Here is a 21,843-nt window from a genome sequence, read left to right as displayed (position 1 = left end):
GACTCCCGTGGCTGTTACGGCACCCACAGAAAGCAGCAGTAGCCATTTCGGTGCCGCTGCTCCTTTGGACACTGGGAAGCTTAGGATTAGGCTGTTAGTTCCACAGCAATCACAACAGTGGCATCCGTGAAATGAAAACTTTTTCCTTAGAATTAATAGGATGCATTACATGAGTAGCATCCATAAAGAGAGATCACTTATGGAGTTTGTAACGGTACAAAATGTGGAACAAGTCATTTGCAGAACAATACAAAACACCTGGAGTGAGCAACTCATCTTGGATTGAACTTTCTTATAATGTAATGGAGATCAGGGTTAGCCTTAGTCAATTTCACTGAACTGGGTTCCATGCATGAAAGGGCCCCATGCTAGGGCAGCAAGTAGAGTGCCCAGTGCTGTAGCCAGCAACTAGCTCTGCAGCCAATGCTTATGAGGCCTGAGCAGCAAGTGGAACATCTCTGCATGGGCCCTCCTGCCCACCCCTGGATGTGACTGGTTCAAAATCAGGCCTCCTGGAAGCAGTGGACAGTAACATTATCATATCACCTACTTCTGGGTGCCAAGCTTCTTGTGTGACACCATCAGCCCTGGGCTCTGCAGCTGCTTGTCCCATTGAGTAGGGGCTCCACAAACATGCTTTACATTGGGACCCACTGCTCCTGGAGCCAGCACTGATGGAGATATTTTATAGGATATGTTTTCAGAATGTGATCTTTCTCTACCATCTCCAGAAATGCCACAGATAGAATGTAGAGCCTTCTGCATGTAAAGCAAGTGCTCTGGCTCCAAGTCATGCACCGTTCCCCCTTTCCAACGCTGAATCTGAACTCAAGGTGCATGTGCACAATTGCCAATGGAAGAGTTCTGTGAATTTTTGAAGTTTGCACCACTCTTATTTGTTATGGCTCAATAATGAACAAACATAGGTAAAAATGATGATATTTTTAAACATATGTCAGGCTAAACCGAAGTATATACAGACACATGAATATAGGCCCCAAATCTTGTATCCTAAAGCATCTATCAAGGTTTGATGTATCCCAAAGCACCTATCAAAGAAGTGATTTTACTAAAATAATCTTTTTTCAAAAGACACAAACACAAACAAATAAAGAGCAAAGAATTGAAAAGTAGCTTTCTTGTATCATGTATTCCTGCAGCTGGGAATCAGGGTTATATACATACAGGTGTGCGCCACTTAATGACGAGGATATGTTCTCCAATCCCTGTTGTTATCTGATTAGGTCATTATGTGAACACTCAGTTCAATCTATTGCCTTTGTTGTGTAAACAGACACTCTCTGCCAGACATTAGCTGGCTGCACAGGCTACTGGAGATAGATTGCCTCTTCTTTGCATTAAGAGCCTCTGTGTGTGTGTGCGTGTGCGTGCGTGTGTGTGCGCGCGCGCGCATAAAATTTTAAAAGACATAACAGCAATTGGGTGTCATCTTGCAAATATCAGCCTGGAGAAAAATATAATGAACCCAGTGAATGTGCACCCCCCCCCCTTAGGATTTAAAAATACCAAAAAAGCTTCCAAATGAAAATGCCAAATTCATTACAACAAGAACATTAGTGAGGGCTATTCAATTAAGCCTGAGAAAGGGGGTGGGGGCAACTTAAGAGAGTTTAGCAAAAGTAAAATAATGTTCATTAAAAACAGAAAAACAACCTGAAAAATCCTTTGCATTCAACTTCGCACTCGTACATCATAATGTTCCAGTAAAAGCCCATTTTCCCTTGAGATAATAAAAGAATTGAATTTTTCCTTATCGGTCATCTATTTTTCTAGCTATAGCTATTACTCCCTCTCTGCAGTTGCTAGGCAACAAGAAATATTAATAGCAGCTTTTATTAGCTTAGCTTTAGCAGCAGAGTACCAGAATGAGAAAATGGAAAACATAAATGTGTTACATAAATCTTTCAACCTTTCAGGGTTTGTGTTAGTCTCTGTTTTCATAATGATTTATTGAAGTGATGGTTCATTTATGAGAAAAAGGAGTGTGAAATAAGAAAACGGAACATTACCCTGAAGGACTGTTTGAAAATAAATAATTATAGGAGGTGAAGAAAAGCTGTTTAAAACCATTTCTCTGAGTTTTATAAAATTTAAAAAGACATATTTCTTTCATTTATTGCCTCTGAGAAAAACACTCGCAGAGAATTGCAAACAGACCTCCGATTTACCACCAAGAAAAGCTTCGCATATGATTGTATTATGATTATTCCTCGCCGTGGACGGGGATTTTCGGTTTTTAAATAGAGATCCATTAATGAGCAGAATTTCAAGCAAGTTATAGCCAAAGGCAGAAAGAGTCCGTTCAAATGGAGAGGGGCTGACAAGGAGCTTCCTGGGATTACAAGCCGCGTCAGACTCCTGAACACCTTTCAATTGCCTGCCTGTCCCCGTGTCAACAATGCCTGCCATGACGTTAAAAGGTTCCAACATTTACCTCTGTTTATTTTTGTAAGGCTGCTAATTTGGAATTCAATTTGCTTTGCAGTTTGATTTGAGTGGTTTTATGCTCTGCTTTATTGCAGCAGTTGCGGGCAATAGGCCCTGGAAACTGTACTGCTATATTTAAATGCTAATTCATTTCTCACTGCACTTTCACAGGTGTTTTTTAAACACTGAAACTCAGGGAAGCAGCACAATTTGGTTTCTTCATGGAGAGGAACAGACTATGGATGTCCTTGCTGGGTAGGGTTACTTCTTTGCTTACTTTTTAAAACACATTTCTCAGTCACCTTTCCACCGCTCAAGGCGGTGTATACCAGTAATGAAAATAAGGTAACAAGTACAGGCAATTCTCTTTATCCTCTGGGGTTAGGTTCCTGGAAACTCCAGTGGATACTGAATGCATGAATATGGAGTCATCAATCCTATGGGATCACAATTGGTTAGGGGGAGGGGTCACTAAGCTTCCAGCAGCAGCGATCCTCAGAATGCAGTGGAGACCTTCAAAATGCCAGCAGAAACCCTACTAATTGCAGCGGAAACCTTCAACGTGGCATCCACAAATAGCCCAGGTATTTGTACCTGTGGGAAGCTTCAAAAGAGTGCTGATAGCTTCCGAAGGACTCTGCTGGCATTCTGAAGGTTCCCACAACCATTTTAAAGCTATCTATGCCAGTGTTTCTCAAACTGTGGGTCAGGACCCACGAGGTGGTCATGAGCCAATTTCAGGTGGGTCCCCATTCATTTCAATATTTTAGTTTTAATATATTAGACTTGATGCTACTCTAATATGTGACTGCATTTGGGGAAATGTGACTTATCTGTACTTTTAACTAGCTACTATGTATATTCTTTTAAAGATAGTAAATGGGACTTACTTCTGGGTAAGTGTGGGTAGGATTGCAGCCTAGGATTGTCAAAAATTTTCCTGCTTGATGATGTCACGTCTGGTCATGACATCACTTCTGGTAGGTCCTGAACCTACCACACCGGGTACCACACATTCTAAAAAGTGGGTCCCGGTGCTAAATGCATGAGAACCACTGATCTATACTATTCGCAGACACAATTTTGAAGGTGTCTGCTGCTTTCTGAGGGTTCTGTTAGCATTCCAAATGCAGCAGAGATCTTTAAAATGATGCAGGTAGCCATTTTGGGTCTGTGAACAGTGTGGAAGCCTTCAAAATGATGCCCACAACTTGCTTCACGGCTTCTGCACACAGCTTCAGGGTGGCTGCAATGCCACAGAAACCTTCACAATGCCATGGATAGCCAAGAACAGTGAGATAAGTTGCACTTCTGATCCCTGTGGATAAATAAATGCACACGAATGGAGTGTGCTAGTAACGACAATTGACTGTACCATAAAATAACAGACAAGACAAAACAGAGAGCAATACATACCTCACATTGGCATCCTTCAGTCTCTGGTAAGCCTATGGTATCGTGCTCTGAAAAGTGGTTCTGGAACAGCGTCTAGTGTGGCTGAAAAGGCCAATTCAGGAGTGGCAATCCCTTCCACACTGGGAGCAAATGTAGTCTGTCCCTGGTGTTTCTCCCTGGCTACAGGCCTTCCTTCTTTGCCTCTTTGCCTCAGTCCGTTGGGCGAGTGTCTCAAACAAAAAAAAACTAGCTAACAACGAAAAGCCAAATGAAGAGATGGGCCTTGCAGCTCCTTCTGAAATCCAAGGAGGATGAACACCTTTGGGGGGGAAGATTCTTCCATAGCTTCAGATCAACTGAGCAAAAGGCCCCATTTCTAAGCACAACAGTCTTTACATCATGTAAAGTAGGCATGCAAAGCATTATTTCTTATTTATGAAAGTAGCTAAAATACACTAGCCATTGTACAAAAGAAAGCTGTTGCCCACAGGCACGCTATCTAAAAAACATGAAACAAGGAGAAGATATTATTCAATTCCATTGGAAGCACTGACTCCTATTTTCTTCTTCTTCCTCTTTTTGCAAATGCAAACCTTTCTGAATCTTTTTGGGAAAGGGCCTTTTGAAATCAGTAAAATGAAAATAAGTGGCAGAGGGTTTTTACATTCAACCAGGGGATGGTTTTTATTTCAAACAAAGAACTATTTATTTCCAATTCCTTTCCCCTTGCTGTTGGAGCTATTCTGGACAGCAAGAGCAACATGGAGGATACACCTCTGCGTAGCTCTCACTGCCCAAAATGGCTCCGACGGCAAGGAGGAACAGCAGCTTTTAGGGAGCTGGGAATGCTACTGGTTCAGCCCCCTTGTCTCACTGTATGTGTCCCCTTGTTTAGATTCTGGGAAGATAAATCAAATTATGTGATTAGAAGTTGGACTTCTAGTCCCTTCCACCATACCTCTCAAATGCCTTGTTCAACATTATGTGTGAACTTTGCTAACCATGGTTTTATTTCTGAACTGGAGCTTAAGAGTACAGTCAACCATGATGAGCAATGATCAAAAGTATTACCAGAGCGGAAATGAAGGCAAATTCACATGCAAGAAGCACGCTTGATTCTGTGTCGACTCTAGATGGCCAAGCTAGGTCCCCAATCTTGAGTACTACTTTAAGACTAAGGACCAGTACATACAACTTCAGTGTGAATTGGGCTGCAAACATATACAGTCCATAATGGCCAGTCACCATTTCCAAAATCATAGCATCATTCTTTCATTCATCACATCATGGAAAAGACCCCAGCTATGACAGGTTATATTCATGTCATGTACACCTCGGGTGACAGAGCAGTTCTTCAACATGATCCCATACACAGATGAGGTATATAGAGAAAATAAGAGCTGAAATGGCAGAATATACTCTCCTTGATTAATAAACTCCATTAATATTCCTACTGTTATCCTAATTCAGACACAGGCAGACTCGAGTCTGCACGCATGGGGACAAGTGCCAAGTCAGGGGGCCCAACTTGAGTGTTTTTCCAAGTCTTCCATGCACGCAACACACAAGTCCACAAGTCAGCAAAAAACACACATTTGTGCGGCGGGTCTAAGTCATCCGAGTCAGGTTCTCAACCCTGGTGTATAGCCTATCATCTTCCTTCATATGACCACCGAAAATTGAAAATTTGAAAATATGAAAATTTTGTTCATCCTCTGAGGTCCTCTTTTCAGTCCCTGCAGCATCAGAAATTCAGTGGGAGGCTGCCAATACAGGGTCTTTTCAGTGGTGGTGCCTAAGATCTTGAATAGTCTTCCACGGGAGGTCTTCCTGGCCCCTTTACTGCTCACATTCAAATAGATGAGGCAATGCTTTATTTTGCAGTTTGCAGAACATTTACAGACTATCTTCTTCAGATTTCTTTATGTTGATACTGCCTTTTTATTCTTTTTTGGTCTCTTCAAGACTCTCACAGATTTTTGTTTATATGTTGCTGTTGCGTATTGTGCTATTTTGATTGTAAGAGAGCTTGAGTAATTGCTCGGAAGGCGGACTATAAATGTTAAAAATAAACAAATATCTGGTATTTAAGGAAATCTGCCTGCACAACATGGAACACTCTCTAGCTCTGGTTCCGCTCCATTTTTTGTTTCTGACAAATATATGTATTTTCAAATCCCCTCTGAAAACCCATTTCTTGTTGACAGCTCTTTAACCCAGTCTCCTCAGTAGATGCCCCCCACAGCCTCTCCTTTTGCACAGTCTGTCTCTCAGTGCTGCTTCACATTCCTTGCCAAGATGCCAAAAAGATCTCCCTGCTGTATCAGTGTTAAAGATAAAGCTCTGGTGATATTATTGCTGCAAAATGAACAGCTAAAAAGTGCTCAGAATCCTCCTGGAGGTTTATAACTCCCTCCGTACTATGAATGGGTTCAGAAGGGAAAAAAAATTCTGCCCTTTTTGGCTAAAAAAAAAATATACCCTACACTACACTGATGAGAAATTAGGGTGATTGTGTGTGTGTGTTCCATTCTGTTAGGTCAGTGATTTTCAACCTTTTTCATCTCATGGCACACTGGCAAGGCACTAAAATGGCCAAGGCACACCATCAGTTTTTTTACAATTGACAAGGCACACTGTGCTGTCACAGTGGCTCATATCCCCCAGTGGTCCGACTAATAAATGATCCTCTCCCAAATTCCTGCGACACACCGGGGGTCCATTTGTGGCACACCAATGTGTCATGGCACAGTGGTTGAAAATGGCTGTGTTCGGTCAATTTGTTTCAATTCCCATGTATTTCTTATCCTCCCCTCCCCTCTTCCTGATTTTCAACCTGCTACTCCCTGTGCTTACCCTTCCCATCTTCCCACTTTTTCTTTTACATTAAAACCAGTTCCAGGAACTTTGTTCTTTTCATTATCTAAATTCCACCAGATGCATGTAGCACTGGCACAGAAATACAAAAAAACAGCCCAATCCAACAGAAATCCCTGTGCAGTGATACAGTGGCGCCAGTATGGCAACCGCTGTACACTGCAAGGAATTTTTAGCTGCTTGCTGGAGATCTCCTCAGGGTAAGCCCCAGCAGCCACAATAGGACCTGTGCAGCGATATCACTGGTGCAACTCCACACTGACCTGTGCAGGAGGATCAGGCCGAGGAAGGGGGTTTGGATATGGTGTGTACCAGCACAGTTTATCTCGCCCCCTCCTGGACCCGATCTGCCCACCCCTACATCCATCACCCACCCCAGTCCTCACTCTGGCATGTTCCAGCATAGGCCCTCAACAGGATCCGGCTGTAAGAATGCAATGTACATGCACACATTAGTACATGTACCAATACACGTACAGGTGAACGTTGCTTAACAACATTCTGACCAGCAACAGCCCTCATATGTGATGGCCCCCACTGGTCCCTGTCCCCCTCTCTCCAAGCCTCCGAAGCCAATGGGAGCTGTGCTCCCCCCACCTCCAGAGGCTTTTCTGAGGTCTGTAGAGGTAACGTGCATCTGTGAGCGGCCTCTGCGAGGCTCAGAATGCCTGAAACAGCCAAAAAGACATGACTAAGTTTCCTCAGCCATACTCCAGCCATACTGGCGCCCTCCTTCCCCAGGCCTCCGAATGCCTTATAAGGTAAAAAATATCACCTTATAAGGATCTGTTTCCTGATGGAAAACAAAAGTCACATCTTTTCAGCTGTTTCAGCCATTCTGAGCTTCTGTGGGGTTCAGAAAAACCTCCAGAGGCAAAGTGAGCACAGCTCCCCTCAGCTTCAGAGGCTTTGTTCAACGTCAAGCCTCACTTGACAATAAGAATGCTGTCCACATCCCTGTAGTTAAGCAATGCACAACTGTACATGTAAGAAGTACATATACACATTACCCTTCAACTGAACTGAGTACCACAAGTGAAAATATTTTTCAACAGCCTCCACATATCGACAGCCACGTCTGAACTGGCCCCAAGTCTTATTTTTCTGAACCTGTCCACTCTGACAGACATGCCTGGATAAATCTTGCCCCTACTGGTTGCAATCTTTGCAATGAAATCAAGGGAGAATTGGTCTGAAACCAAGCTCTCTGTTCACATGCAAAAAATTTCGTGTAATCATACAGCCAACATTTTAGGTCTTGTAACTAAGGTCCAGATGTTAAATTTCCTATTGCTGCTTCTGCATGTTCAGCTCTCATACAACACTGGCAATAAAACAAGGAGTCAGGTGCTGTGAGCATATAATGTGGTTCTTCCTCCACAGAATCATCTTTCCTCATTCACTCCTCTCATGTAGTGTTCCATTTCCATGAAAGCATATTTAACTGAAAACAGTGGCACACAGTTCAGGGTATCATGTTTACTCTGATAGAGGTGACCTGCACTATAGATCAAACATCTGCACTTGTGATTCTGCTCTGCTTAATATCTGCCTGACACATGCAGCTGCATGTTCCCTGGTCCTTGTCTTTCGACAAGCATCAACTCCCCGGTCCATAATACTTATGAGCTTAAGCCATTTCTTCCGAACGTTGCATATATGCAACTGGGATCAAAGTGTACACCAGCAGACTGGGCAGAAATGGGTCAAGGGCTTCAAATATCAGCGGAATCTCTCCTGCTACTCATAGCTGCTTTTCATGGAGGCCGTGGACTATGCAATACCTACAGTTCACCCATATGGTTGTCAAACATTAAATACAACATGGCTTTCTAACAATAATGCGTGGCTAATGTTCTGTTCATAAAGATAAGCACGTGTGGGCCCAAAACATTCTCTGTTCCTTGTCTTTCTAACAGCCAGGCCTCAAGGAGAGAAAGGAACACATTGGCATCTGCGGTTACACCCCAACTGGTGAATTTCCTCCTCACTTTGCTCTTTCATAATGAGAACTTAATGTGTGCAGGTTATTTATAGAGTCAAAGGTTCTTTTATAACCAGTGCAGCAGGATGTGGTCAGAATATCAGCCACACTCCCTTTACCTTAACTAAGAGAACATTAACTTTCTTCATATCTCACATTCTGGCGATGAAAGGAGAAAAGGTTTAGCAGGTGCAAAGGACAGTTGAAAGGTAGCGTGTGGGTTTTTAATCCTTGAGCAGAATCAAACATTTTAAAACTTAAAAATAGCCCCATCAAATTATTTTGTTTAAATACACCTTGAGAGCAAGCCACCGAGAACTGTTGTTGCACATCCTCCATTCACTTAGCTGGCCTTACTTGGGACTCGTACACAAACCCACCGACATTAATGAGGGTTTTGCAACAGCGGTGCTTGGTACTGTAGACTGCACCCGCTCACTGTTTTAATTTCACCATTCAATCACAATTCTACAAGGACTTAAGTGGTTCCCGAATACCTTACTCTTGGAATAGCTTCAACCAGTTCACTACAACTGATCTCAATTGCACAAATCAACATAAATGCTAACTGAATGTCTGCAACGGTACAGTGCTGAGCTCTGAGGGAATATGGCTCTGACCCACACTACTAAAGTCATTGCTTTTATAATTGCGGTAAATTAGCAACAACTGTCACAATGGCTCTATTTCAACACCACACCAAACCATACCACAGATTGAGTTTCCATACTCAGAAATAGTAAACTGCACTTTAGAGCTCTTGTATACTTTCATTTTCCACCCTCTCAGCATTCAGCTTAGCAAATTCATAAGTTCACTTTGGCTGCAATTTGATACATACTTAATTGGGAGTAAGCCCTGCTTAATGCAGTGGGACTTACTATGAGTAGAGAAGTAATTGTCTCTGTGGTATAACCACCAGTGGATCAGTAAGGTACTGTTTGTCAGTTCAGATAGTATGATAAACCATAGCTAACACAAACCACAATTTGCAAACTACCCTTAAAACCATGATTTCTGACTCTGTCAATCACACAGTATGGTTTACCAACTTAGGGCGCAACCCTAACCAACTTTCCAGCACTGGCATAGCTGTGCTAGCGGGGCATGTGCTGCATCCTGCAGTTGGAGGGCAGTCATGGAGGCCTCCTCAAGGTATGGCAATGTTTGTTCCCTTACCTCGAAGTTGCATTATGTTGGTGCTGGAAAGTGGGTTAGGATTGTGCCCTTAATCATACTGCATGCTTAATAATAGTTTGATATGTCTGAATTGAGTCATTGCCTTAGTCTGCATTTCAGGTGTTTGTACTATGTGCAACTAATTCTAGGTCAGTAAGTAGTTTTTAAAGTTCTGTTATAGAATATAAAGATATTTTGTTAAGACTTGTCTCAAAAAACTTTTCCATGTTTCCATATTGTTTCAATATGACTATCTGGAGAAGTAGCCTTTATTTTCTGCATATACCAGTTTATTTAAGAGAGAGAGAGAGAGAGAGAGAGAGAGAGAGCAAGCGCACATGGCATGTGTTGTGTGTGTGAGCACATGTATGTGTTTTGCACTTCAAACTTTCACTTCAAACTGTTGCATCATCGCAATGCAAATACACCCAAAAATCTAAGTAATAATTATCTAACAATCTGAAGCTGTAACTCTTAATATTATGAAAATAGACATCATGAAACAAAAACAGAAGTTAAAATTCATTCTCTGCATATGGGAATGTTAGTTTAAACACAACTGTACATATGTGTGTGGTTAAAAGCTCCATTTCTGAAAACACTTACCACATGCTGCAAATAGTTACTCCTGTGCAGTCCCATGGACCTCAGTGGAAGGCAATCTAATGACTAAAGCAACAGGTTGGGAGTTAGGGGGAAATAAAGGATCTATCCCAAGCTTTGCCAGTGAATCATTTACGTATTTGCTCCCCAGCCCTTCCTACATTCAGGGCAGCTAGAGTCACATTGTTTCTCTATGTCCTTCTCCACTTCCATCTATAAAACAGTCATTCTTTTTCCTAAACATACATGTTGATTGTGATAATTATACATTCACCTGCATACAAGTTTCCTTGGATAAAATGCTGCCTTTTCCTTTTTTAAAGAAACCACTCTACAGGTTAATTTCCTCTGTTCCCAGCTGATCCTAAAGCATAATGTATATCTGGGGCCATAGCTTTTATGTCATAACATATCAGGGAGAAATCCCAAGAGTTTAAAGGGAATTATAAAACAATTTCAAATGCCTTGCGTTTGTACTTTGAACTTTCTACAATTAGTATCTTGCTCTTGAACTAAAAATATAAATATTAGCAATGGTTGGACAGAGAAGGGGAGTGCATTGCAAGCTGAGTAGATAGGATTGCCAAGTAATTGTCTATGACAGTGTTTCTCAAACTGTGGGTCAGGACCCACTAGGTGGGTCCCCATTCATTTCAATATTTTATTTTTAATATATTAGACTTGATGATACCATGGTATGTGACTGCATTTGGGGAAATGTTACAGAACCATACTTTTAACAAGCTACTATGTATATTCTTTTAACAATGATAGTAAATGGTACTGACTCCTGGGTAAGTGTGGATAGGATTGCAGCCTAGGATTGTTCAAAATTTCTCTGCTTGATGATGTCACTTCCCGTCATGACATCACTTCTGGTGGGTCCTGACAGATTCTCATTCTAAAAAAGTGGGTCCTGGTGCTAAATGTGTGAGAAACACTGGTCTATGATAACCTTCCTGTGTCTTCAACAACACCATAGTCAAAAAGAAAGATGCAGTCGCAGCTTCTCCTGACCTTTCACTCCCTAGTCCCCACACCTTGGCGGGTCAAAACAAGACTCCTGCAGGCTTCCAGAAGCAAAGGCATAGGGTGGCAACAGAAATTGGGGCAGGGACAGCCTCCACTGGTGTTCCTGGAGGGGGGCAAAATGCTAAGTTTTTCAGGCAGCTGAACGCCTGTGTAAAGCGGCCCCTCCCCTTCACCTTCAGAGCCATTCGCAGCTGCGAAAGCAAAGCAGAAGAGTCTCCTCTGGTTTGCTTTTGCAGCCATGAATGGCTCTGAAGACAAGGTGAAGGGGCCACTTTACACAGGCCTTCAGGCACCTAAAAAGCATTTTGCCTCCTTCCAGGAACTCTGACGAGAGACCCACCATATCCTCCTCTGCTATAGTGGGGCTGCTAAAGATGTAGGATGGTTCTCTGAATTGCAGCCTGGAATCCTACAAAGGGAAGCTCGCTAATAACCCTCCTACCCCTAGCTGGGACCATTTATCGGGCACAAAACTGCACAGAATTTTGCTTACTATGCTTATGCTTTGTTACAGATGATCCAGCTTATATCTATAGGAACATTCCAGTTCTCTTTCTTTTTGTCTGTCTGTATGTCGCTTTAGTAGACAGACAGAAAGAGAGAGGAGAGAAGCCGAGTTCCGTGGCAGAGCACATGTTTTGCGTGCAGAAGGTCCCAGCTTCAGTCCCCAGCTTATCTGGGTAGGAAAGACTCCAGCCTGAAAGCCTGCTAGCCTGCTGCCAGGTAGATTGACTGATTGATTCACTCAGCATAAGGTAGCATTCTGTGAATTATGCATTCAACGCTGACACCTGCAGGCTATTAGCTAAGGCTTTGGATGGCACAATGATGTCTTATTTGGAAACTGGATGTTGACATTGTCCGCATTTTATTTATCTATTTAAAACATTTCTCTCTAGCCTTTCCCTTGCCAAGGCAGATGCCTAAGGTGGCTTTGCATAAAAAATAACAATAAAACTTACAATAAATAAATTAACAAAACAATCAATAAAAAGCAAGTGGGGGTTGGCAGTAATACTTAAATTATAACATTTTTGGAGTAAGATGTTATGTGACAATAACATGGACGCACAGCTTGAACTTTGGCTTAGTGGGATGTACAGGCAGAAGGTCTTGATGAAACATAAATTTAGTTCTTTCTCCTGTGTGCGCACAACTTCTATTATGTCCCAATCCTATCCCTTCTCTCCCTTGTCGATGCACTGCCAGAGAGCACATGGTATCTTGCAAGGGGGGGGGGAGCAGACCTGAAGGTCTCCTCTGAACAAGGGAACATTTCTTCCCTTATCCCAGCGTAAGCCTCCAGCACCAGGATGGGTCTACTCAGACCTGTGCCAACAATTTCGCTAGCGCAAGTCCATGAGGAGCCAGGAAGGTAGATCAAGGCCTGGAAGGAGGATAGGGTATCAGCAGCACTGTTGCCGCCAGTACTGCCCCAACCTTCTTTCCTCCCCTGTCTCCTCCCCATTCTACTCCATGCCTGGTTCTGCCCCTCCCCAGCTCCGTCCCTCCCACCCCCACATGGGAGGAATGTGGTGCTGCTGAAGGGCTGCCACAGCCGCTCCTCCGCTCCTCCTGACAGTGGTTGCATTTGTGACTGCCATAGAGTGCTTTTGCCTCCAGAACACAAGTTCCAGCGGTAAGATGGCAGCATAAGATCGGGCTGTTAATTCCAATCCTAAATGCATCTACCTTGAGTAATCCTATCCAATTTTCCAGTGTCATTGCAGCTGCAATGCAGCCCCGGGGAAAGGGAACAAACAAACATTCCCTTACCTGGAGAAGGCCTCCATGACTGCCTCCCTACAGCAGGATGTAGCGCATGCCCTGTTGGCACAGCTGCACCAGTGCTGGAAAACTGGATAGGACTTGGCCCTAAGTCACATTATGTTCGATGGGGCTTGCTCCCAGGAAAGTGTGTATTCACTATATAAGACTGCACCTTAAGAACTGCAAGATATATAACCAAGCTAAATGCTACCTGATCATGAATGGAGGTACTGGGTGCTGTGGGAGCACATGACATTGGAAAATAATGTCGAATTTGCTGCAATAGAAGGGTAGCTGAAGAAGATCACTTTTACCAGAGATGAAAACTTTGATGGCTGGAGAAAAGGCATCTATAGAAAAGTTTCCATTTTTGGCTTAAAACAGACAGTCGACTTCCTCAGTTGCCTCTTTGCTGCTCAGAGATTTAAAGAAAGTGCACTCCATTCACAATTGACTTGGAAACTCTGGCATTTCCTCATTTTTTTTTATTTTCATTATAAGGGGGGAAACAAATCTTAATATCCCTATTCTACGCTCACAGCACACTAAGCCCTCTTCTTATCTTCTTGCAGCTCAATCCTGATTTATTGTCATGATGCTGCATTTGTAAAACAGAACCATAAAGTAAAGAGGAGAACATTTCCCAAGGACTACTCCAAAATAAATTATTTCGGATGTGTGAAAGCTGCTTAATAAATCCCACTATTCTTGTTTCTTTGGGTATTTTAGAAACTGATTTATAAGTGCAATATCTCCTCTCAAAAATGAGACAATCAACGCAGGATAAAATTATCATGTTATGAAAATAGGGGTCAGGCGTTGGGGCTACGCTTTAAATTAAACTGAGGGGAAAATATCTTTCATATGAAATTGACTCTTTTGTCTCAGAAATGAATGTTTTAATCAACTCAGCTGAAGAGGAGCCCTAAAGTAATGTTTGATTTCATACAAAGATGCCTGTTAGTTTTGAGATAGCCTTGGAAGGGGCAGGATATGTTGAATTACATCATTTTAAATGCAAAGGAAGAGACAGATTCGCCACAAATTTGGGTGGGGGAGGAACTGCAATGGAACATTCCTCCATTTATGTACTATTGTCTCCTATGAAATCTATATGCTTTCTGGAACTTGAAGTGCCTATGTCAGGAAAAGTCAAATGCCTTTCAGCCAACTGATTTGTGCAATTTCCAATTGGTAACATTTGCATCTTAACTTTCCTCCAAAGCACAATGTCCCATCCTCACACAGGATCTGTAGGACAAGTTAACCTGAGCGGTAAGTGACATATTTAAGGTCAAGCAGTGAACCTAACTTCCTCTCCCAGCTCAGACCTGCTCCTTGAGGCTTCTTGGCTGGCATAGGTCGGTTACAGGAGACCCATAGGTAGCCAAGAAGCCAGTCCTGGGCTTGGCATGCTGACTCACCACTGTTGCGCACTGTTGCAAATGTGCCATAAGGCATGTTTGCGGGCCCTACTGCCAGGCAAGCACTGGTAGTAGCCCAGCGCTGGTCGGTGCTGGGCTACCGCTGGGCCTTTGTTCGACCTCCGCCTCTCAGTGGTTGTGCAGATCGCTGAGCAGCAGAGCAGTAAGTGGAGGTGTGGGGGAAAGCAGGGAAGAGGCGTTCTAGGGAGGTGGGCGGAGGACAGGGAGGAGGCATTACAGGGAGACAGGAGGTAGGGAGACAGCAGGGAGGAGGCGTGCCAGGGGGAGGGAGCGGAGAGAGAGGGAAGTGGGACCAGATCCTCTGTGTTGGGATTGCCATCCTATGCAGAGGCTCTTGATTCACCACCAACCTTTCGGTTAGTGGTGAATCAAGTACCCCATTGCGGGGCTAGTCTCTTTACCTGGGGGAAGGGGAACAAAAGTCCTCCTCTCCCAAGAAGCCGCAGGTGGCTGCCTGAAGTGCGCAGGATGCGGCGGCAGCCAGTTTCAGCACAGCCATAGCCGCGCGCCCCAGGCAGTTCAGGATTGGGCTGTAAATGTCCTACCGCCAGGGGTAAGTAAAATATTTTTTACTTAAATCTCCCAGGCCATCTGGTCACACGCACACAGAAAGAGAGAGAGAGAGAGAACACTGAATGCAGTGCACAGTCCATTGGCACTGCTGCATTGCGTAACCTAGTGGAGGACAGGATTGGGGCCCTAGCATATTATTATTCCCACATTGCAGATGGGAGCATTAAGACTGCAAGGGAGTATTTCGCTAAAGGCCACAAAGAATCAGGATTCAAATCAAGAATTTTCCTAGTCATCATTTGGTCTCTTAGACACTACACTACAGCAATTCACAGATCAGTGGGAGTTTGAACTGGTGTTCCCTTGTCCAACCTCAACAAGCTGCCATGCTACACTTCTTACAGGATATTAATCATATATATTTCAGGCATCAATGAAAAATGGTTAAAAATTTGCCCAAGCTTTTAGCAGCATTTAATAGTTGATATTTTTAATAATGCTTACCTGCTGTTTTATTGGCTGCTGTTTCTGTATTCTTTTTCTTTTTAATGTAGTGGATAGTGTGTTTAAATTATTCATTACAAGTTGCCTTGGGGGCCAATATTAATGGAAAGGGCGGGATACATACCCATGCATCCAATGCACTGAATGCTCTCAAGAGCCAACAGTGAAGCTAAGTATGTAGAGTTATCTACTAAGATTGCACATACTGTTCATAAAACCTTGAATGAAATTAATGCAACATGAGGTGTTTTTTTTTGTTTTTTGTTTTGCAAATTCACTTTTGTTCTGATCAATCAGTTCTATATTTTAAATGTTTAAAAAAGTATTTATGTGCTGCTATTTTACGCAAAAGGGTAACATGGAACTTCTTAACCTATCACAATAATCAAAACATAGTAATTTAAATTACTGTCACCAAGCAGTGGGTAGGCAGATTTGGGATCAGATCCCATTTTCTCAAAAAGAGACTCCACAAGCTCAGCCTTATTTTTTATTTACTCCATTTATAACTTGCTTTCTCCCTAGCATAAAATCACTGAAAGCTAGTGCTGAGGGGAGGGAATTGGCTAGCTCCTGTGTCTGCCTTTAGCTCTTGATTGCACTTTTCTCTCAATCTCCTTACTTTCTCAGCTACCTATCTTCTCCTTTGCTCTGGGGTGAAGGAAGACTACACAATGCCTAATTCTTCCCAAGAAAAAGCAAGATCTCTGTGTGACTGAGATAAGGCACAATGAATGCACATAGGCAGGGAAACTCCTCATCTTGCCCTCGACAGCTAGGCATCACTTAAAGGAAACAATGGAATGAGCAAATTTCCTGCCCTGGATGCTTCCCTCTCCTATATCCTTCTGTAAGCAAAGAGCGAGCAGGAGAAAACGAAGACCAAGAACAAACTCTATCAAAAATAACTTCTTCTAGTCAGGTGACCCAACACTGACAGTGTATCTTAACCTAAAGGGATGTTCTCTCTCCCTATCGTACAGTAAGTTGGATGAATGTGATGGTATTCTTATTTTCTACAAAATATATCCACAAAGCAAAGAACAGAAAGCTGGGGAAGATCTCTCTCTTTCACTGCCAACCAAGACAAGGCAGGCAAAAAGAATAAAGCACGTACATGCAAATCCCTAAAGGGACAAATCAATATGTATGGCATTATATACACTAAGAGTGAAACAAAAAACCACCACATGAATACATCTGGGCTATTAGCACAGACTACTTTTTTTTTTTAAGTGGAGAATATCAAATCTAAAATTGTATGGAAAAGAATGAATGTGGCTGTGCAAATGGCTACAAAGCAGTCCACTGTACAATGTCCAGTCCTGAGGATCTGGTCCCCCCCAAGATTTAAAAAAAAAACAACAAAAACTATCAGCACTAGCTTACCTTAGTCAATTTCCCCTAGGAAATGCTTACTAATAAATATAAATTCTGTCTATTCATAACAAAACAAGTGATCCAAAAAAGGAAAAGATGGTGTATTTTATTAGGTCAACTGCTACCAGTAAAAGAATATGCTAGATTTCAGATTCACAATACTCTTTGGCAGTGGTTTCCATAATGTGTACCACGATGCCCGTGGGCACCATAGCAGACTCACAGGTGTGCCATGGGATGACCCCAGCGGCTTCTTCTTACTGGTTGTCCTAGGCACTGCCATCTTGAATTGCATCTTGCATGATTAAAGATGGAGACATCCTGACACAGCCATGACTGGGCTCCAAGACCACAGGGCACAATGACCACAGTAAGTTGGGGAAACACTGCTCTTTGGGAAGGCAGAATGGAAAGGTTGGGTTATACATTGGAGATCCTTAACATACGCTGTAGGGTTCTGCACAGAACAAAGACCACACAGTCTTCCATTCTGCATGGTAAAGAAAATTACAAATACAAATGCTGTCAGAAGCAGAAGTTGACCTAGTAAAAGGCATCACCTTTTATACAGATACAGTTATATAGAGATACAATTGCATCTCATTAGGTGGGACCAAGTTAACAGAATCTCTATATACACAAACCATATGGCATAAAAAGCAACTCAAGTAGAAAGAAAAGCTGAAATGTTACTCACAGTAGGTAGCTGACTAGAGAGGAGGTGTCCATCTTGGCTCAACATATTAGACACCATGATGGCTGGAAGGTCCATATTCTGGTAGGAATATGCAGGTATCAGGCTATTTGGAGGGAGACTGTGGCACAGTGAATGATATCCAGTTTCATGATCCATCAAGTGAAGGAGGGAGGGGTCTGGAAGGTTAGGAGGAGTAATGGGAGGAATTTCGTAGTCTTCGTTATTCTCACTCTGACCATTATATGTCTAAAACAAAAATTGCGAGAGAAATTTTTACAAAGGAGTTTACACAGCAGTTTTGTTCAAAGAAAAATGTAATCAGACTGTTCTAGGTTGCAAACAGTCCATAGCAACCTCTTTCAGCAAAATTATTTAAGAACATACACGATTTTGAGTGAACGCTTTCCATTAGGATCATCTCGTAGTAAAATATTTACTGAGATTTTTAACCCACCATTCTTCTACGTTTGTAGATGCCCAAAGTGCCTGACAACAATATACATAAGATAATACCATGAAACAGTGTAAATCTTACAATAAAACACAAATAATTAAATCAATAAAAACACCTACCAAACATACATTGCAAACAAAACCTCAGCACAACATAAAATTAATTACAAAACAGCAGATAACACCCAATTAAAAAACCAGAAGAAGCAAATACCCATAAAGGCATAAAAGCAGAAAGTTACCAAAAAGTGCCATAAAATATGAATAGGCAATTAAAAAGTTAATAAGTGGCATAATAAAAATACCAAAAAAAAGCAGCTCGAAAACACATACACAAATAAAAACACCCCCAACAAAAGAAAAAAATACTAGATCAAGCGTGTCAAACATAACGTCAGACGGATGCTCTCCCAGCACTGCCCTTTCACAGTAGCATCACTTCTGCCTAGGCTCAGGGAGAGACAGAAGGAGGCCTCAGAAGGAAAGAAACACTATGGGGGAAGCGGCAGACCAAGAGGGGTGAAAGAAGGTGATGCTGCCAAGGTGCTGAGACCAATTATCACATGGGCTGCCCTTTCACAGCACCACATCTCTCAAGGCATTACTTCGCAGACCACCTCTCAGCTTCTGAGCTGCCAAGTGATGCTGTGGCAGAAGTGGCACTGCAACCCTTACCTTGTAAATACGATCAAGATTTGCACATTTTCTCTTGTGTTATTTGCGACTAATGGGTTTCTGGCACAAAGTGCTTATTTCTGGCCACCATCTACTTAATGATGTAGATGCTTAATGATGTCACTTTGATGTCAGGAGAGCACCTGATGTAGAGCACTTTGATGTAGGGGAGAGCACCAGGATGAGGTCTCTTGTTATCTGGTGTGCTCCCTGGGGCATTTGGTGGGCCGCTGTGAGATACAGGAACCTGGACTAGATGGGCCTATGGCCTGATCCAGTGGGGCTGTTCTTATGTTCTTATGTCACAGCAGGCTCCATGAAAGCTATTCAGCCCATTAGATGAGTTTGACATCCCTATCTAGACAAATAATAAAAAATTTAAATCTCTGCAGAACAGACTGATGGGCAGCTCTTAATTCAATAGGGAGGTAATTCCATGCCTATGGCGCCACCATGGAGAAGGCCCTACTTCTTATTGTCACTCTCCTAATCTCCAACAGGGGCAGCACATGTAGGAGGGCCCTTTCAGAAAAAAAACTAAGGGGCTGGTTGGAATGTAAAGAAGAACACGGTCCCTCAGATACTCTGATCCCAAGCCCTAAAGGGCTTTAAAGGTCAAAATGAGCACCTTGAACTAGGACAAGAAACAAACGGCCAGCGTAGTTGCTGGAGCAGCAGTCTGATACATTCAAACAGCTGAGCCCCAGAAACCACACAAGCTGCCACATTCTGCATTAACTGCAGCTTCCAGACTGTCTTTAATGAGACCCCTATGTAGAGACAGTAGCTCAAATTAAATGTTACCAAGACATGAACCACTGTAGTAGGTCTGACTGATTCAGGTACAGCAGCAGTTGGCATACAGGCAGAAGACGGGCAAAAGCCTCCCTGGTTACAGCCACCACCTGAAGCTGTGTATCTGTTTCTGCAGAGGGAGCGCCACCTTATTTAGAAAAGACCAACCTGGTTGGTTTCCATGACTCCCCAGGGAGCCACGGCTCACAGTTGGGAACGAATGAACTAGGCCATACATTCACTGGTACTGGGGCACCTCATTTTAGGGACAGGTTATGATTCAACGCTGAACTTAAAACAAATAATAGGACAGAGTACACCGTGAGAAATTATGATGTTGGAAGGAAGGGTGGGGAAGGTGTAGAACTTGTTAATTATGAAACTACCACCTGATGTGTCCTAAACCTCTCTTCAAAAACATGCATTTCTGGTAAAATTGCAGAGGAGGGCAACAAAAGGCTACTAATCCCTCCATTTTTCCCTCTTAAATCACAGGAAATTTACGCTATGCAGCCATGCTGATGGAGTGCTTGCTGCATCCAACGGTGGGGAGGCTGTAGAGAGGTAAGTAAAAATATTTTTTACTTACCTCTCCACAGGCCACCTGGCTGCATAGCATAGCATACCTGCTTGCTATCCTTCACATGGGTCTACACATTATATTCAATTTGAGGACAAAGAATTGTTTAAGTCGCAATGCTGAACTGAATGAACTAAGGCATTATGTAAGTGAAAATTAATGATCAAAATTAGGATCATTGCTGTATACATTAAAATCAGATTAACCAATATCCAACCAACACAGCCTCCATACCTGCAAGCATGCACATACAGGTATAACCTAGTTATCCATGGATTTTTCTCCTGCAGTTTTATCTCAATGCAATAAGAAGGGCCCTTTCAATTAAAGGAAAAAGCATCTCTTTTAAAGACCCTTTTTAAAATAGCCTCCCTTAGCAGGCAGGTAATCAATCATTCTCTCCAGCTTCACAACTTCACTAGGAGACAAGCGATCCTCCCTCCCCCTGGAGCAGAGGAAAGAATGCAAAGTGATTATCAGCTCAGCTTTGCACTTCCTTTGCACTCTTTCAAGCAGGCGGGGTTGCTTGCCTTGGAAAGAAGCCTTTCTAAGTGACTGGAGAGAGAGAGAGAGAGAGAGAGAAGAGAGAGAGAGAGAGAGAGAGAGAGAGAGAGAGAGAGAGAGAGAGATCGCCTGCCTGCTTGGTTGCTGCCATTCTTTTGTATTACATGTTAAGGAGGCTATTTTTAAACCACTGAGCAAAGGGACATTGTTTTTTTTTTAAAATGGATTTCATTTAACACGATTTTCAGCATCCACAGAGGTTCTGGGAACGGAACTCTCGCGGACACCGAGACTCAACCTGTACTATCTGTTAAGGAAAATGGAGCATATTACACACACTTGCAATATACAGTAGGACCCAGGCACCCATGGATCCGGCATCCATAGATAATAGGGTCCCAGTTTAAATATCCTTTAAATACAAAAAAAAAAAAAAAACTTGTGCAAAAATCAGGTTTTCTATCTTCGCAAACCAAGATGCCATTTCCAAGTCTCTCAGAGCTAAAAATAGCTCTAAAGACTTACTTCCAGGTCTCCCAGCCACTAGATGGGCTGAATGTAATGGAATGAAATTATTCTCTTACGTTCAGCCCCATAAACGCAGTATAGCTCTATACCAGGGGTCTCCAAACTTTTTGGCCAGAGGGCCGCATCAAATATCTGGCATGGTGTGGAGGGCCGGGGAAAAAATTTAAATATTAATTTAAAGGACATTTAAACTGGGACCTCAATATCCACAGATTTATGTATCTGTGTGTGTGGGGGGGGGGGGAGGTTCCAAAACGGAACCCTCACAGATACTGGGGCGGACCTGCAGATGTTTTTGAACAGATATTTGAGATATCAACCCAATGAGTATTAGACAGAACTTGGATACAATTCTGCACTCCGCAATCTATGCTTTAATGGACATACCAAACTGTATGTTCCCAAGAGCCTTATAGGTTTTCCAAAGTGCCTGCAAAATCCTCACATACAAGAAGATTCCACTCCTTTCAACAGGAGCACC

The 21,843-nt window shown here is 42.7% G+C and overlaps 1 protein-coding gene across 5 annotated transcripts in view; it reads right to left on the bottom strand.

Moving 5' to 3' along the window:
- TOX2 (TOX high mobility group box family member 2) overlaps positions 1-21,843 on the bottom strand; it is a 294,999-nt gene that overhangs the window by 127,351 nt on the left and 145,805 nt on the right. For 3 of the 5 annotated variants that reach the window (XM_066625152.1, XM_066625156.1, XM_066625155.1), the window contains exons 3-4: positions 17,828-18,073; positions 10,490-10,552 (exon numbers count right to left, since the gene is read on the bottom strand). In XM_066625152.1, the coding sequence (XP_066481249.1) occupies positions 10,490-10,552; positions 17,828-18,073 (309 nt within the window). The remainder of the gene's footprint in view (positions 1-10,489; positions 10,553-17,827; positions 18,074-21,843) is intronic. The other 2 variants (XM_066625153.1, XM_066625157.1) reach the window with 1 other exon arrangement.

This window comes from Tiliqua scincoides, chromosome 4 (assembly GCF_035046505.1).
Source record: "Tiliqua scincoides isolate rTilSci1 chromosome 4, rTilSci1.hap2, whole genome shotgun sequence".
In the NCBI taxonomy this organism is placed as follows: domain Eukaryota; kingdom Metazoa; phylum Chordata; class Lepidosauria; order Squamata; family Scincidae; genus Tiliqua; species Tiliqua scincoides.
Note: the sequence above shows the minus strand (reverse complement) of the source record. Positions and strands in the feature narration are given on the sequence as shown.